Below are 18713 nucleotides of genomic sequence, written 5' to 3' on the forward strand. Positions count from 1 at the left end.
CAGACTGGCCGCCCTTGATGCTCACGCTCACCCACCCCTCCCCAAATGCAACCCTCTACCACATGCACACACATGCTCCTGAGCTTGCCAAGAGACATCTCTGCGGCCTCTCCAGCTCCGCCTCCTCTCACTCTTGCCCTTTCTACTACACAAGGCTTGATGGTTCAAGTGGAATCATAAAAGGATGAAGCCCATTGCCCCCTCCAGCAGCTGCATGCACCCACTCAGCCTCAGTCCAGTTCAGTTGGGTGTATTGCAACAGGGGCTGGGCTCTTGAGGTTCCATCAGCACTGGACCCCAGGGATCCGCCTTCTCTGCTGGGGTTCCCCCTGCCCAGTCTAGTTGGCGGTGCAATTCTGGTGCCAATCTGGAGCCGAAGGACCCGGTGGGCAGTCAGATGTCCCTCCCAGCTGTACTACATTCCAGGTATTTGGTTTTTCATCAGAAGCAGTTTGCTGTTTTTGCCTGTAGGCCTGTCACTCCTCCTGGATTACAGTTCAGGGCAGGTATTTGTTGCTCGGCACTGCCCTCTGCAGGGTCAGGTTGTCACTGCAGGCAAGCGGCATGTGCAATCCTTTGACAGCAGGTGACTAAAGGATGGCTGGTGACTGAGGACCGTTCACACATTACGTTCTTTTGGTACACCTGTATTCTATGTGCTGCCGATACTGTGAGGTTTGGTGTTTTGGAAAATATGCGCTCCATAAAGGCAGACACGATGGGGAACTGCCTCTTAGCATCCCACTTTTTCTGTTGGATGGAACTCAGACTTCAGAGCCAGGATGGCTTAATGCTGCAGTCCCCCTGCCTACATCTCAGCATACTTATTTTAAAGACTGCAATCCTCTTCCTTCATTTCTTTCTGAGAAATAAAATTACATTTAGCACAATTATACTTGAAACAAACAAGCAAGAAGCACCAACATATAGATCAACAAAGAAAATACAACTCAAAATAAATTCTTTCTTTTTCCAGCTTTCTTTTATATAATTTGCATTTTTGTAAGTGACTAAATCACCACATATGATAGAAACTTTTTGTGCGATTTCTCAAGAAGAACTGTTCTTTTCCTTGAAACTTTATGTTTTGCAATATGTAGATTTATTTTAATTTAATCAACAAATTGGTCAATTAAATTACTTAAAGACCACAGAGATGAATTGACTTGAACTCTGGAGGTGAGTTGATTTGAATATTAAGCTATCAATCCTTATAGAGACTTGTAGATGGTTTACAACAAATATAAAACAAAATACATGAAAAACTAAAGGGCAGTGGCAATTTTAAAACAATTACCAAAGCACCCAATTAAAAAATTATGGAGCACTATGGAACTTGCAAATTTTGCAAGAAAGTGAATATAAGACTCAGCTTAAATCCGCTTCCAGGCTCTGACTTCCCCCAGCTTTGTGCTCTCCAGATGTTTTGGGCTACCATTCCCCTCAGCCTCGGTGGGCATGGATAGGCTGTTCTATGTAATCCTGTGCTTTGCCCTTGGCATAGTATTCTGGATTATCAGAAACATAGAATTGTGGAGTTGAAAGGGACCCAAAGGGACATCTAGAGCAACCTCCTGCAGTGCAGGAATCATAGCTACAAAATCCCTGACCGATGGCCATCCAACCTCTGTTCAAAAATCTCCAATGAAGGAGAGTCTACCACCTTCTGAGGGAGTCCATTCTACTTACCTCTAGCTCTTACCTAGTGTTCTTTTTCTTTCTTCTTTGGCGATCACTCGTAGCCGAGTAAAGTTTAGTCGGAATAGGCTTTCGTGTCATTTGATTCCATTGGCTCAGGTCTTTCCCTCTGGAGTAGCAGGAAAAAAAGCTTGCTCCGTCTTCTATGTGGCAGCCCTTCAGATATCTGAATATGGCTATCCTATCACCTTGTCGGTGGGACGCGGGTGGCACTGTGGGTAAAAGCCTCAGCGCCTAGGGCTTGCCGATCGAAAGGTCGGCGGTTCGAATCCCCGCGGCGGGGTGTGCTCCCGCTGCTCGGTCCCAGCGCCTGCCAACCTAGCAGTTCGAAAGCATCCCCGGGTGCAAGTAGATAAATAGGGACCGCTTACCAGCGGGAAGGTAAACGGCGTTCCGTGTGCTGCGCTGGCTCGCCAGATGCAGCTTTGTCACGCTGTCCACGTGACCCGGAAGCGTCTCCGGACAGCGCTGGCCCCCGGCCTCTTGAGTGAGATGGGCGCACAACCCCAGAGTCTGTCAAGACTGGCCTGTACGGGCAGGGGTACCTTTCCCTTTACCTTTTAGCACCTTGTCAGTCTTCTCTTCTCCAGGCTAAACATCCCCAACTCCTTCAGCTATTCTTCATAATGCTTGATTTCCAGACCCTTCATCATTTTGGTTGCCTTCCTCTGCACATATTCTGGGGTTTACAGCTCCCCACCCTGCTGATAACCCTTTGCATTTTAAGTACATGCACTTGAGATGCAAAGACACACTCAGGGTCAAGTGCAGTTTAGCCCTGAGATCACCTCAGTGCTCCAGACAGAAGAAACACCTACATTTCACACTAGTCCACATTGATCAGTCAAGAGTTCCACATGAGCCTCTGTCACAAGGGTGGCCCACAGCTTTTCTGCCTGCTCCACTTTGACTTTTGCCCTGTTTGAGCCCTTGTAGAAATGGCATTTGAACAAGACAGCTTCCCTTTAAACAGCAGCAAGCATAGTCAGTTTCTATGGAGATGAAGAGAAGAGTCGTCTCCAAACAAAAGCCCCCACCAACCCATCCAGTGCTGAAATTTTAAAAACATTCTGCAGATTGTAGATAGTGCTTAATGCTCTGTGGCGTTAAGGCTGCGGAACTGTTTAAGTGGAACGCTTTCTTACAGACCTAAATGTTCAAGGGAGTGCCTTGGTGGATCAGACCACAAAGTTCTACTCCAGTATCCTGTCTCTAGCAATGGGAAATCCAGATATACATTTGGGAAGCCCCCAAGCGGGGTGCAAAGTGGAGAACTATTCCCTGTTGGTAGCCCTTGGCAACTGGAGATGGTCACTAGTGAGAAGGATGCTGGAGGTGCATTATGAGGTGTGTTGTTATTATATCATTAATTTACTATCCAACTTCCTGCAAAATAATGAGTCCTGTTGCACCTAAAAGTCTGACAAATTTATTATGGCAGAAACTTTTGCAGCCACTTTCAGCTGGGCCACCTTTTGCCTCCCACATAACACAGCATTCTGTGAGAGAGTGTGCATGACATCCCTGATGCAGGTCAGTCTTAGAAGACTGGAGGAAAGGCTGCAGCAGCTGCCTTGTCCTGATTGAAAGAGGGATCTGCCTATGCCCCTCTCCTTTGCCTTTTCAAGTGCCCCCTTTGGCATCCATTTAGACCTCCTCTGGAGTCATTAACACCTCATTAGCTCAGCCCCAGGCAGTCTCCCTGCCTCCATTTAGAGGGCCTTAGTGCTCCTGGAACTGCCTGTAAATGCTTCTTGCCTGGTTGTTTTAAGTGTCAGCAGCAGGAGGAGTTATTGTTTTAAGTGGTTAAGCACTGACCCCGTCCCCCTCAATTAAACTCTTTGCTCGCCTCCTCACTGCCTGAGCTTTCAGTTTCCTGCTCTTTTCCAGCATTTCAGGACAAGCTCTTTTCAGTCAAATCCACCTCACCAGATGTCTGACTCTACTAGAAAGGGAGTCAGTCCATCAAAAGCAGAAAAGAACTGTGGCACCTTAAAGCAGCACAGACACCTGGTGCCCCTTCAGATGTTTTGGAATGCAAGTTCCCATCACCCCCCCAGTCAGCACAGAGCGCACCATTTACGCCTTTAGTTGGGAGATTATTTTTTTTAAAAAGAAGAAAATAGCAAGCATAGGGAGACCCTAAGCCTCCCACTAAGGTCACAGTTTATTTTATTTGTTTAACAAAATTTATAAGCTACTTAGTAGTGAAACCTCTAAGCATTTTTTTAAATAAAATCAGTTTAAAAAACAGTTTATAAAAACTATTACAGTTAACAGCAAAAGATTAAAACATTTCAACATCTTTGCACCTGGAGCTTAAATTCTGGAGCTCTGTGCGTATGGTGTGTGTTGGAAAGGAAGGTCCTTTTTGCACCAGGGCAAATAGGCATTTGGGTACAGGGCCTGATCTTGGTTGGAACCACAGCAGAGGGCAAATGGGCAAAGTCCCCATCAGGATCCTGGTACAGATGAGGACCCCCACTTAGCTCCATCATTCACACCATTACTAATGGGCTGGATGGCACCATTGGTCCATATGTCCAGCCAAGGAGTGTCAGGAACAGCAACACCTTGGCTTTTCTTTCCCTGTTTAGCCTTGCTGCCTGGCTCTTCCTTCTCTGCAGCTGTCAGTTCTTCTAGCTAAATGCTGTTTGGATTCATCATAATTGGCCTGAAGTTTGGGAGAGTTTAAGGGTTGAAGAGTTGACCTGAGCGCTAGTCAGATTTTCGTAACGGAAATTGGTGCCCCTCTGCTGTTCCTTCTCACAGACCCTCAAGGGATCTGGGTTTTGGGAGAGCAGCGTGACATTTTTCCTCGGCTGGTAAAAGCCTGAGAGGAGTTCACTTGGGGCGTGAGGCTTTTTTGGGCTGGCTGAAGCTCACCCGAACAGGGGCTGCTGAAGGATTGAGCTAAGCTGACTTGCTATTTTTCATGTGGGAGCTTGAAAAAGTCAGAACGTCCAGCCACTGGTGTCATTCAGCCCCAGGGAAGCTGTGCCATTGGACAGAGCATGGTGCTGTTGCACTTGTGTCCTGCTCATGTGTGGCTTCCCATAATGGGCATCTGGTTGGTCCCTGTGTGGCGAGAGTGCAGGGCTACACACTCTCTGATCCATCTGCTGCATGGCTTTTCTGATGTGGTTGTAATCCTTCTAAACACAAAGATTACCTCCTAATCAAGTTATGTAGCTCCAGAAGCATTCCTAGCAGACCAGGGTATTGTGGAGGGACATTAAGACTGCAGCCGTTAGGGTGAGCCGTTTGTTCTTCTCTCTTTCAATTCATCAGGTTCCACATTTTTATTTATCTAAGCTGCTGTTACCAGAGAGATGGCGAGTCTGGAAATCTAAGCAAGTTCATATCGCACCAGTTCAGGCGGAATATAGAAAGCTGCTCTCCTGCCAGGTCTATCTGGCCCAGTATTGTCTCTCCGCTCTCCAGAATCTCAGACAGAGAAGGGTTTTTTCCTGCTTGATCCTGCTTGGACCTGGGACCTTCTCCATACAGAGCAGGCACTCTCCCACTGCCCTGTGGGTGAGAGGCTGCCTGCAGGTCTTTATTCTGCACTGTCTTGATAACCTTTAATGTGGCTTACAGTTTGGCCAGCCCCTTCTGCCCTGCTCCATACATCATGGACCACTCAGCCAATACATTTGCACCAGCTGAAACCTGCACCATGGGCCATTGCCTTTCCTGGCCTAGGAATGCTACCACCAGCGCATGTGCCCTTTGCTTTGTGCAGAGACACAAGAACCAAATGGTCCATTCATGTGCAAGTGCTCTTACTTGTGACACTCAGCCCTGTTGGATATTAGCAATAGCCTTCTTGATAATTTGGCCCAGGTAATCAATAGCAGGGACACGGGTGGCGCTGTGGATTAAACCACAGAGCCTAGGACTTGCCGATCAGAAGGTCGGTGGTTCGAATCCCCGTCACGGGGTGAGCTCCCGTTGCTTGGTCCCTGCTCCTGCCAACCTAGCAGTTCGAAAGCATGTCAGAGTGCAAGTAGATAAATAGGTACCGCTCTGGCGGTAAGGTAAACTGTGTTTCCGTGCGCTGCTCTGGTTTGCCAGAAGTGGCTTAGTCATGCTGGCCACATGACCCAGAAGCTGTACGCCGGCTCCCTCGGCCAATAAAGCGAGATGAGCGCCGCAACCCCAGAGTCGGTCACGACTGGACCTAACGGTCAGGGGTCCCTTTACCTTTACCTAATCAATAGCAGAGCATCATTAGGGATTGATCCATGTTGCAAACCAGTGCTTTCTGTAAGAAAGAATCAAGAGGCAGCGGCTGGGTTCACACTTCACAATAATGGTGCTGGTGTATTTTGCCTGGTTGCCCACACTCCAACTCTTCACTGGTCTCAGCCAGAGGAACAAGGCAGGACATTGTAGTTCATCCTGGCTGCCCATGGTATCTGAACTTCTCCCTTACAAACCAGAACTTGCAGGCCAGCAACCAGCCATGGTTTAAGGATGGCTTGCAGTTCGGCTTCTTAGGGAGCAACAAGCCATGGTGACTTCAGGTTTGGGCATCATGAGAAACCAAGGTTAATCAGTCTGTTTCTGGGGTCAGAGTCACCAGGCAGCATCCACAACAACCCATGATAAGCCATTTTGGCATTTTGTGACATGTGAATGTGGCCTCTATCTTTCCAAGTCCCTCATCACAGAAGAACCAAATGAACATAATTCTGTTTATCCTCATCAGATGTACTCAGGCAGAAGGTTTAGATGCTTCTTGCTTACAGCTTCCACAAGTTGTGGAAGGTTGAAGGCAACCTTTGCTTTGCAGAAGAAAGCACTGGAGACGCCAATAATCTATTGATTTACAAGTATGTGGGTGGAGCAGGTATTACGGAGGTGGAATAGCAAGCAGGCAGGCAGGCAGTGTTTAGACCCTTATAGCATCCATAGTCCTATATCCCCCTCACCCCAGCCACAGTATCAACTCTTCACTAGCCGAATCCAGCAGTCTTTCAGGCTTTGTCACAGCCTTCACCAACTGGCTGGGAGTGATGGGAGCTGTAGTCCAACAACATCTGGCGAAGGCTGCTTTATCAGATACACTCTGAGTGAGATGGACCTTGGGCTAGATCCAGAATGGAGAGGCAAGGCTTACTTCTTGTAATAACCAGCCTGCCCACTTCCCCTCCCCAGCGGAATGAAATTGGCGGATGCTTTCAAAGTTTCTTTGGGGGTTCATTAAGGCTTAGAGGGTCCGTAGGGCAAATGCATTAGTGGGGGAAATCACTTGGGAACCCACCCAGTAATGTTCTCAGTTTCTTCAAAACCAAGCAAATAATAATGAAACACAGGAGAGGAAGCTACCTGCAGCTGAGCCCTCTGAGGAGGAGGAGGAGGAGGCTGCAACCCACAATCCATTAACATTGCTGTGCATTTCCGTGGAATTTCAGCAAAGCTCCTAAATGGTTTGTGGTCTGCAGCCAAAGGAATAAAGCCAATCTCGTTACTATAAATAAAAAGGCAACAATTGCCACATAACAAACAAGAGGCAAGTTATCTCTCAGCTGTTTTCAGAGGGCCTCTTGTCTGAAAATTTCCCCAGAACAAAAGGGGCTTGCAAATGAGTCTAACTGGGATTTAGGCTCCTAAGAGTGGCTGCTTTTATTTGTTGCATTTATAAGTTGCTCTTCCTGGGAAGGACTCAAAAGCTGCTTCTGATTCCCAGGCGCTTTGTTGCAACTAAACCTGCTTAGCTTTAGCAGTGAGTAAATAAATAACAGGCTTGTGGCATTGATTTGCCTTTGGGCCTGTTCTCTGAGTAATGAGTAGGACTCAGGGATACGTGCCGCGGAGGTGCTGAGCCTGGGCCCAGCACAGATATTGAGCCTCGGCACCTTTAAGCCAGGAGCTCCTTGAGCTAGAGACCTCCAAACTGGGACCCTTGGAAGCAGCAGCCCCTGAGTCACATTGCCCTGAGTTATCAGCCTCCTTTACACCAGGGCATCATGCTTCCCATAGCCTGTGTGCTACTCCAGGCAATGTACAAGGCAGGAGTCAGTGGAACGGCAATGGAACCCTAGGCTCCAGGCTGGAGGATTGCCCCTTTGAGACCCTCCTGCAAGAAGCTTAGGGTGGGGAGAGGCCTTAGCTGAGCACCAGACTGTAGCCCTCTTCAGTCCATGGGAATCCTGGAAATTACAAGCCGCTTAACTTGACATCTGGTCTGGTAATACTGGTAGAAGGACAAGCCTTGCTGAAGCAAAACCAGCATGGCATATGCAAGGACAAGCCCTGTCTCACTAACCTTGCGGAGTTATTTGAGAGTGTCAGCTACCATACAGATAGAGGCTATGCAGTTGACATAGTGTACCTGGACTTTCAAAAGGCTTTCAACAAAGTAGCTTACCAAAGACTTCTGAGAAAGCTTAGCAGTCATGGAGCAAGAAGAGAGAGCCTCTTGTGGATCAAGAACTGGTTAAGTAACAGGAAACTGTTACTGGAATATATGGACAATTCTCCAAATGGAGAGATATAGGGAGCACATGCGCTTTTTATTCATAAATCGAGAGTTAAGGGTGAGTTGTAAGGTGGACAAGCTTGTTGATTATAGTAAATTGTTCAGGATCATTGAAACAAAAAGGGATTGTGAATAACTCCAAATGCAGTGTAAAGTGATGCATGTCAGGGCAAAAAATATTAATTTCACATGCACACTCATGGGGTCTGAATTGGCTGTGACTGTCCAGGAACAAGACTGTTGAGGTTGTAGTGGATAGTTCAATGGAGATGTCAACCCAGTGTGAGGCAGCTGTGAAAAAGGCAAATTCCATGCTAGGGATCATTAGGGATGGAACTGAAAATAAAACTGCCGATGTCATCATGCTGTTACACAAATTATGGTGCAGCCACATCTGGAGTACTGTGACAATTCTGGTCACCGCTCCTCAAAAAGGATATTGTTGAGCTGGAAAAAAAAAGGTTCAGAAAAGGGCAACTAAAATTATGAAGGGAACTGATGAGGAAAGACTGTAGCATTTGGAGCTTTTTAGTTTAGGGGTACAGCAAGTGAGGGGAGACATGATAGAGGCGTACGAAATTCTGCATGGTGTGGAGAAAGGGACAGAGAAAAGTTTTTTCTTCCTTTCTCATGTAGCACTAGAACTCATGGACTCAATGAAGCTGAATGTTGGAAGATTCCGGACAGGTAAAAGGAAGTCCTTCACGTAGCATGTAGTTAAACTATGGAATGTGCTCTCTCAAGAGGCCGTGATGGCCACCAACTTGGCTTTAAAAGGGGATTGGACAGATTGATTCGTGGAGAATGAGGCTATTGGTGGCTACTAACCCTGTTCTACTTCCACTGTTGGAGGCAGTATGTTTATCAACGCCAGTTGCAAGGTAGGACGCCTAGAGTCATTGTTCTTTATGTGTTCAAGTGAACACGGGAAGTCCTCCATGGCCAAGGATGCTAATGGTGCCTACAGAAAACCCCAATCCCTACACCTTCCTAGTGTCCATTTCCTCAAGTCTGGAAGGCTGGAGCTTCAGCAATGAAGTAGCCCAGAAGGGGGACTTGCATAGGAGCTGGAGGGTCCCAGCCAGGCTTAGATCTGGACAGGTGCTTCCATGCTTCTCCTTCCAAGTCTCCTCACAGGAAGCTAATGGAGCACTTGACAGCTGCTCTGAAACTCCTTCCTGGTTCACCATTTCCTCTGCTCCTGGGACCCTGGGGGAGATGGGAGTAGTGGCTTGAGAACTGACCAGGAACTTAGGTCACTGGTGAGACCACCTTCAGTCTTGGGTCTGGGACGTCCAGACCCAAAAGCTTTTAAAAGTTCCTTGGCAGTGTGGAATTTGTCTGTAAGGTCCTGCTTCCTTTGCTCCTCCTCTGAGGGGAACCCTGACACCCAATCTTGTAAGATAAGCAGCTGAGTTATTTTGGAGATATTTGCCTCCTTTAGAAGCTGTTAGAAAAGGTACTCAAAGCAGCCTGAGCTGCTGCTGCTGCTGCTGCTGCTGCTGCTGCAACATTCATTCCCAGTTTACAAATTCCAGCTGCCCAGCTCTGCAAGCCTTCAGCAGAGACTTCCTTAATGGAGCTGCTTCGAAATTTGTAGTTCTTAAGAGGAATGGAATACATGGCTAAACTGAAATCTTCTTCCAGTGTGGAAAAAAATGTCAGTGGCTGCCAGGGATGTTCTATCCCCATGCAAAGAAGCTGCCAGTTCTGTGCTCCAAAGGAAGCTAACAAAGTGGATACACATTTGGAGGAAATGCCCCTTTGAAACCTGTGTTAGGGCAGGGTTTGGAGCAGTCCCAGCCCTTTGTTTAGGTCAGCTTTTGTTCAAGGCAGGTGTTCAGCAACAAGTAGGGGGCTGCAACAAAACATTAGAGTGCTCCTGTTGAGGGTCCCAGCTAGCCCATCAAGACCTTCTTCCAGGGCACCCCATTCAGTTCCTCAATTCAATAAACTGCTTTGAGGGTTGTTGTTGTTCCAACTTATTTATGCACAAAAAGTGTATAAATTTTACAGCCAACAAAACCTCAAAGCAGTTTACTACAAGTGCCACAATAATGGGACACACCCACAAACCCCAGGATACATTTGATATAACAAGTTGGAGGATTTTCGCAGGAAGTTACAGGATATGTTTTGATGGGAAGATGAGGCATTGGGGCCACCCCAAAACTTTTGCAGGCACAAATGGTATTGAAAGCAGGATCATGTCTCATCACCCCGATACCATCGCAAACACAAATGAGGAATGCACACACACAAAAGGACTTCTGGAGGGGCCCACAGAGCATCTGCTTGGCACGCAGAAGGTCCCGGGTTCAAGTACCAGCAGCAGGTGCAGGTAAGGCTGGCAAGAAAGACTACCTGCCTGCAACCTTGGAGAATCATTGCTGCCATTGTGGTGTGTAGACAATGCTGAGCTAGATGAACCACGGATCTGACAGAGGATATGGTAGCATCCTGCATAAGGAAGACCCTTGACTTTTTCCATTGGCCCTGAATGTGTGTTCAACAGCAGATAGGATTCCCATGAGCCACTGGGGTGTTTTTTATGTATTATTTATTATACATAAAACATAGTTCTCCCCCACCCTGTTTTACCCTCACAACACCCCTGTGAGGTAGCTTAGGCTGAGAGATGGTAGCTGGTCCAAGGTGACCCACTGAGCTTCATGACCGAGTAGGGATTTGCACCCTGGCCTTGCAGGTCCTAGCCCGAAGCTGCAACCCTGACACCACACCAGCTGTGGCTGCAGCTGCATAGTGCTGTGGCTGTTGTTGGGGACCAAGGTCCTTGCTCCTTGTTCATGGCCAGGCCGACGCCCCAAAGGAAGGTCAGCAGGACACACACACACACAACAGTCTTGGGAGCAGTTCAGGGTGCAATGGGAGGGTATAGGCAGATGTTGCCATGCCTGTGACCGAGTAAGCCCCTAAACCAGTGGTTTTCAACCGGTGTGCCATGCCACTGATAGTCAAGGGTGCCTCGGGCAACTGGCTTCTGTCCTTCTTTCCTTTCCTCCCTCGCTCTGATGCCATCTAGCATCTCTGCCTTCCAAAGGCTTGCACAGCTGTTTGTTGCAGCAGCCCTGGCTACAAGCTCCCCAGGCAAATGGTGCCTCTGGGGCTGGCAGGGGGTGCTTCTCAGGCTCCTGTGGGGTCCAGGGGGGCAACAGCAGCTTCCTGGAGGACTCCGAAGGAGAGGGGAGAGGAGATGAGGCTAAGGGAACGCTCCTCAAGGGAGGGTGTTCAAAAAGGGTGAGAAGCTGCCAGCTCTGCAGGCAAGGGTGACATAACTGGGCTCCTAAGCCCCACAGGGGTGCCGCAGTGTGTAGTTGGTCAAGGGAGCCATGGACTCAAAAAGGTTGAAAACCTCAGCCCTAAACAACTGCAAACGGCTTTAGCGGTGTTCAGGCTGCACTTCCAAATCAGTTTTTGAGCCACTTCTCCAAGCAAGAGGCTGTGAGGAACCAAGAAAGACCCAGAAATCTGTAGCAGCTCATTCTTGGCAGAATTCAAAGCAACAGTTCCTCAAGGAGAGCCGCTCAATCGACCTTCAAAACTAGTTTAAACTGCAACCTGCTTCACACACTCTTCTTTCAAAAAATGCCCCATGTAATTCTTTTCTTCTCCCAGGTAACTCTGGAGGCCTTTCCTGAACAGCCAGCTGAAATGGGTGCTTCCTGGTTGGCAGAACTGCCATGGCAATGGGTGGCGGCATGATGATTGGGGCAAGAGGGGGAGGGACTATGCAGCCAAAACATGGACTCAGAAGCTGCCATCAATTGACTCAACGGGGGGCAAAGCAGCAGTGGCTGCAAGACTGCCCCTGCCCTGTCCCCAACTGGACCATCAAACCTTGTGCAGATTCTTCTCCCCTTTCACCCTTCTGCCTGCCTCACTCCTTCTCCTCCTCCTCCTCCCCCTCTCCTCCCACCCTCCATCAGAACGAAAGTGCGGTATTTCTCCAGAAAGACAATCAGACATAAAAATGAGTCAGCAGCTCCTCCTCTCCCCTGCCCTGCCAAGTCTCCCCTCTTCTCCCCGCCAGATCCCTCGTTGGTTAACACTCTGTTGTCTCCTTGTCTCCCCAACCCCGACCCCTCCCCCCAACCCCTGCGCTCACGACGGACAGGTGACCATCTCTGTGGATGGGATCCTCACCACCACCGGCTACACCCAGGAAGACTACACCATGCTGGGCTCAGACGACTTTTTCTACATTGGGGGGAGCCCCAATACGGCCGACCTGCCCGGGTCCCCCGTCAGCAACAATTTCATGGGATGTCTCAAGGATGTGAGTCATGGGGTGGGGTTGGGACTGGAGGGTTGGGGTGGCTCAGGGTTGGAGGGTTAATCCCCATTGAGCGTAATGACGTAAGGAGCCTCCTTGCTGGGAACTGACACAAGCTGCCTTTCCATCTTGGGGACCCTCAGAGAGGATGTGGTGGAGACCTTGGGAAGAGGGGGAAAGGATTGAAGGGCTCTGTGTGTCCCTTGGTCTCTTGCACAGGTGCAAAGTTGATGCTGTAGAACCGAAGGGAGCCTTTGGCTCTTAAACATTGGTGGATTCCAGCTCCTAGCAGCGGCAGCAGCATCCATGGCCATTGGCCACATGGCCAGGACAAGATGGGAACTGGAATCCAACAGCACCAGGTTTTCCACCGCTGGCCTAGAGAACAGAGCATCTCCTGCGGCTGCAAATGAAATACTGTGCTGTTACATCTTACACATATTTAACTTGGGTGATTTCAATCATCCTCAGTGTGTGTACTCAGGGCTTATCCACATTTACCTATTGCACCGCGCTTTCCAGGCACAGGTCCACGCTTTGAAGCTCTGTGTCCAAGTGCTCATTATTTAGCCTCAGAGCTTCCCCCACAAAACCTGCTCTTTAACGCTGAAGCACAATAAACAGCCATTTGGGTTTTTCATGGATTGCCATTTGCTCTGATGCAGTGGTAAAGAGCAGATTTGTGCAGGGAAAGCTCCAGAGGAATAATTTTAAAAAGAGCGCTCAAACATGGAGCGCAGACTTGTGTCTGGAAAGCATGGAGAAAAGGTAAGTGTGGACCAACCCTCATATTCTCAGTGGAGAGGGTCTTCCTTCTCTTCAGAAACTGGGGGATTGCATTATAGCTTCACTCACTCCACAAGAAGCTCATGGTGGCAGACAGAATCCCCTCTCTCCCCTTCACAACAACCCTGTGAGGTAGCTTAGGCTGAGAGGAAGAATCACTGGCCCAAGTTCTTTGTGTCTGCATGGGGACCTGAGCCCTGCTGGGTTTTCCCCAGTCTGACCCTGCACCAAGGGTCAAAGTGATCCCCTGGTCAACTCTCCTGAGAGCTGGGGGAGCACGTCAAAGTGGCCAAACTACAGCCCTCTAGATTGCCTCTCAATGGCTTTGCCGTCAGCTGTTCTGCATTGTTCTAAAGTATGTGTGACCATTATTCATTGTTAAATTCCCCATTGTTTAAAATTAGGGTTAAAAAAATATTCATGGTCAAATTTGAGAGGCAAACAAAGAACCTTTGGCATCATGGAACCACAGGATTCCACAGGTCATGTCGAAGAAATCCACAGGCAACATTCCCTGGTTGCTCCCCATCTTCCTTCCCTCCTCATCTCTCTCTCTCTGTCAAATCCCAAGATGGTGGAGAGCTGGCTCACATCAAGGTGTGACAAAGCTCACCGTGTCCTGTTGACCCCGCCTGCTTCTCCCATCCCTTTGCAGGTTGTCTATAAGAACAATGACTTCAAGCTGGAGCTGTCTCGCTTGGCCAAGGAAGGGGACCCCAAGATGAAGATCAATGGGGACCTGGTCTTCCGCTGCGAGAATGTAGCGGCCCTCGACCCGGTCACCTTTGAGTCCCCTGAGGCCTACATCTCACTGCCCAAATGGAACACCAAGAAGACGGGCTCCATCTCCTTTGACTTCCGCACCACGGAGCCAAACGGGCTGCTGCTCTTCAGCCACGGCCGGCTGCAGCCGCCCAAGGAGGGCCGCTCTGAGCGCCTGCACAAGGCTGACTACTTCGCCATGGAGCTCCTCGACGGCTACCTCTACCTGCTGCTGGACATGGGCTCTGGGGGCATCAAGATGCGGGCCAGCAGCAAGAAGGTGAATGACGGCGAGTGGTGCCATGTGGACTTCCAGCGTGACGGGCGCAAGGGTGAGTGGGCTCTGTTGCCAACTCAGGTGCTGGGGACGCGCTTGTGCCTGATCTTGGTCCTGTTCAATTTGGAGCCAGGTGGGGTCATCAGAAGGGCTTGGCTGTCAGATGAGAGCAAAGGGGACCCATCTGGTCCAACACCCTCTTCTCATGCCAGCTGCCCAGCTGCCTCTTCTGGGAAGCCCCCAAGGAGGACCTGAGAGCCACAGCCCCCCGTTACTAGCAGCGGCTGGTTTTCCAAGGCACCTTGCTGCCTCTGACCCCATAGGCCGCCTGTGACTCCTTGGCCACTGGGGTGTCACACAGCGGTGGCTGCTTGCCAGCAACAATCGCCCTTCCCTCACTGGCATATGGAAGGGAGTTATGCACAGGGTCAGAGATAGCAGCATTCCCCAGAGGGATGGGGGCAGCACTTCCCTTTGCTACAGCACAGTGATTGTCAGGGATGCCTTCTTATTGCTGGGAACCTACAAGAAAGAGAATCTTGTAGGAAGAGAGACGCCCCTTTTGGAATATCTGGAAAAAAATAGATGAAATCACGAGCAGGATTCCAAATATGAGCAGTGGTGGAAAATTGATAATATATGAAACGGAAGAATGTGTCTTAGGTGAAATGTTTATTAGAATGTATGTAAATGGCATGGGATGGGATGAAGAACATCATGGAGGGAAAGATGGGAAGTCAAAGTTTAAAGAGAAATGTATGACAAATTTGGAATCAAATATATATGTAGGGATTTAAAAATTTAACAAAAATTTGACAAAAAGGAAGAGAGAAGCCAGTGCGAAACAAGGAAGGAAAAACTATGGGGGGGCACTGGGAGAAAGTGGGGCATGCTCACTTCAATGAGAGAGGAGGGCCTAATGATGAACTAAGCCCCGGCCTTCCTTTTGCAAGGGACTCCCCAAGCCTCCACTCAAGGAAGAAGAGGGGTCTTGGGGCACTAAAGCCCCCATGGGCTGCTTCCTGCTGGCCCCTCTTATTTAGGCTGAATTTCTTATCCTTTCCTTGATGCATTGGGGTGGGGAGGTGTAGGTGGGCAGCAGGCAGACTTGGCAGGGGGGCACCAACCTGCTGCTTTTCATAGCATAATGAGAGGGCTGTCCCCATAGCTTTTCTGACTGGGGTAAACTGTTGGCCCATGCAGCCCCAGAGGAAGAGAGATGCAAGTGTCATTTGGGAGGGAGGGACAGTCAGTGAGCCAGACTTTGTGGGGTGACCTCTCCTGCTTTCCCTCCTTGCAGGCTCCATCTCCGTGAACAGCCGCAGCACGCCCTTCCTGGCCAGCGGGGAGAGTGAGATCCTGGACCTGGACAGCGAGATGTACCTCGGGGGGCTTCCTGAGAACCGCCTGGACCTCATCCTGCCCCCTGAGGTGTGGACAGCCTTCTTGAACTATGGCTACGTGGGCTGTGTGAGGGACCTCTTCATTGACGGGAAGAGCCGTGATGTGCGGCGCCTGGCCGAGGTGCAGAGCGTGGCTGGCGTCTCCAGCTTCTGCTCCCGAGAGACCCTCAAGCAGTGCAGCAGCTCCCCGTGCCGCAACGGAGGCCTCTGCCGGGAGGGCTGGAACCGCTTCATCTGCGACTGCGTGGGCACTGGCTACCTGGGCCGGCTGTGCGAGAGAGGTGAGGGGGCCCAGGGCCCAGAGGAGGCAGAAGGAGTGCCGGAACCAGCTGGGCTTCCTTTTGCTGAGCTTCAGCACGAGCCTAAATCTTTGACCCTGTGCAAGAGGGGTGAAGGGAGGCCATACTTGCCGAGAATTGTCCAAAGCACCCAAAGGGCACCACATGGGCAAAGCCTGGCCCAAGCAGTAACCGGAGCCTCTTTCAGACAACCAGTTCGTTGAGCATTCATTGTGTTTGAACAGAGGTTACATAATGTTGCCTGAAGTCATCCCCTGACTTCCAGGTCATTTCCCCACCTCTTGGTTTTGCTGCCCGAGGGGTCTGCCCCCTCCACTTTCATGGTGCAACCTGAATTGGTCCATGTGCAAACCACTCATCAAACTGCAAAACTGGAAAGGTCTCTGAGTGGCTGGGGGGCTTGTAAAGAATTCTTAACCAGTGGGTTGTGGTGTTGTTGTTGTTGTTATATAATGCTGCCATTCTGAAACAAGCAGCATTTTTGATGCCTCACACTTGGCCCTGGCATGATGTGAAAAGGGCACTTTCCTCCATATGTGCCGGAGAAATCGTGGTGCATCTTTTTAGGGGATACTCCTTCTTGCCATCTGCCTTTTTAAAAGAACCACTCACATGAAAAATGACCAATCTGCAGGAGGACCTGTGAGAAAATGTTGCATTGCAGAGGAGTGTGTGCCCCTCTTCAGGCTCCCAGCCAGCCAGCTATGCTCTCTTCCAGAATACAGTGGTACCTCAGTGTAATGGTTCTAGGGGTTGCTTGTGCGTAAGCCTGTCCCAACACCTGGCTGGGTTGCCTGAGTGAACCTTTCCTGTCCGGACAGCCACTCACCCGTGGCTGCCTCAATCGCTGGCAGAATCCGTCAGTGGGCGTTTCTTAAACTTCTTCCAGCAAAGAAGCTCTTTGACACCCGCCTACTCTCCCTGCGCGGAAGCCTTCTGCGCAAGGAGGGCGTAGGCAGCGGAGGACCCTTCCTCTCCCCGCTGGTCCCCGGCAAGGAGTCATGGGACCGCCTCGCCGATTCTCCCATCTGCCCCCCTTCTCCACTGGAGCTACGCTGATTCCCTTCCCCAGAAGATGGGCTGCCTCTCCCACTCCCGGGACGCTCTCTGGGATCCCCTTGGAGCTTGCTCTCTCCCCCCGGCACTGATGGCAGTTCCCTGACACTCAGGTTACAGGCGTTTCAGGTTACAGACTCCGCTAACCCAGAAATAGTACCTCAGGTTAAGAACATTGCTTCAGGATGAGAACAGAAATTGCGCAGCGGCAGCAGGAGGCCCCATTAGCTAAAGTGGTGCTTCAGGTTAAGAACAGTTTCAGGTTAGGAACGGACCTCCGGAATGAATTAAGTACTTAACCCGAGGTACCACTGTATTCCAAACTGCCCCCCATGACTCCTTTGGTTTTCTATGCTCCTGCCCCATGAATTTCAGCATTCTCTGCACACAGAGCATGCACTGTCCTCACTGGGCTATTTTGAGGGCTCTGAATATTTCCTTCCCTCCCCAAAGATTTTCTTTTGTTTTTCTTGGGGTTCTTCCAAGCCTGCTTCCCCTTGTGCAGCCCTTGCTTTGCAGGCAAAGAGCCCCTGGTTCAGTCTCTGGCTGAATCTCCCATTGTAAAAGAATCAGGGGTGATCAGGTGACGGGGGTGGGCGGGCTCTTCAGCAGAGCCTCCTCCAGACCAGGAGGTAGCCCGTGTGGCACCTTCTATGGGCTACAGCTACCATCATCTCTGGCCATTGGCCGTGCTGGCTGCTGAGGCTGCTGGGAGTTGTAGTCCGAGAGTCTCTGGAGGACCCCATGTCAGCTTCCCCTGGAGTGGGTGAGGTGGACATGCAGCCTGGCCTGTTCCTAATCACTCTTCCCTTTCTTGGTTCCTCTCCCCACTCCCTTCTCTCTCTGTGTCTCCCCTCCCCACCAACAGAGGCCACAGTGCTGAGCTATGACGGGAGCATGTACATGAAGATCATGCTGCCGACGGTCATGCACACCGAGGCTGAAGACGTCTCCCTCCGCTTCATGTCGCAGCGAGCCTACGGCTTCATGATGGCCACCACCTCCAAGGAGTCGGCCGACACTCTCCGCCTGGAGCTCGATGGGGGCCAGATGAAGCTCACAGTCAACCTAGGTAACCAGCTGGTCAGAACCCGGCAGGATCTGTTCATCTCCCCAGATAGCCCCCTGAGGCAGTGCTGGGGTGCAGGCAACACCTTAGAGGGTGGTCAGACGCAGCAACGGCGCTCTGGTGGGGGCGGGCAGGCTCCATTACACGTGTTTCCGCAGGGGGTCCTTCTCAGGGAGGAATCTTCGTGCAATTGAAATGCAAAATCCACATGGCTTTTGGGAACTCTCGCATCGTGCTGGAGCAAAATGCGATACTGTTTCATTTGGCTACCAATTTCTCATCGTTCATATGCCTTTCACACAGACAGACGCACGCCAGGGGTAGTCAGCTGAGCTACACCTGAGTAAATATGTATAGTTATCCCTCTGTGGCGAAAGATCCATCAAATGCAACAGGCATTTCTCAAAAGCCTCCCTCTGACCAATCTGTGCTGGGCAGGCTAGCCTGGACTTCACCAACCAGGTGTCCTCTAGAAGTTCTGCTCTATGACTTCCATCAACCCCCGTCCTGCTGGCTGGGTCTCATGGGAGTTATAGTCTGAAACATCGGAGGGCAGAAAGTTGGGGAAGGCTGGGTTCCCAT

General features: G+C 50.2%; 1 protein-coding gene across 36 annotated transcripts in view; it reads left to right on the forward strand.

The window, feature by feature from the left end:
* NRXN2 (neurexin 2) overlaps nucleotides 1-18713 on the forward strand; it is a 346059-nt gene that overhangs the window by 165620 nt on the left and 161726 nt on the right. For all 36 annotated transcript variants that reach the window (XM_077920435.1, XM_077920436.1, XM_077920437.1 and 33 more), the window contains 4 exons: nucleotides 12321-12482; nucleotides 13921-14359; nucleotides 15605-15988; nucleotides 17931-18134. In XM_077920435.1, coding sequence (XP_077776561.1) covers nucleotides 12321-12482; nucleotides 13921-14359; nucleotides 15605-15988; nucleotides 17931-18134 — 1189 coding nt within the window. The remainder of the gene's footprint in view (nucleotides 1-12320; nucleotides 12483-13920; nucleotides 14360-15604; nucleotides 15989-17930; nucleotides 18135-18713) is intronic.

The sequence above is a fragment of the Podarcis muralis genome, chromosome 16, assembly GCF_964188315.1.
Source record: "Podarcis muralis chromosome 16, rPodMur119.hap1.1, whole genome shotgun sequence".
Taxonomy (NCBI): domain Eukaryota; kingdom Metazoa; phylum Chordata; class Lepidosauria; order Squamata; family Lacertidae; genus Podarcis; species Podarcis muralis.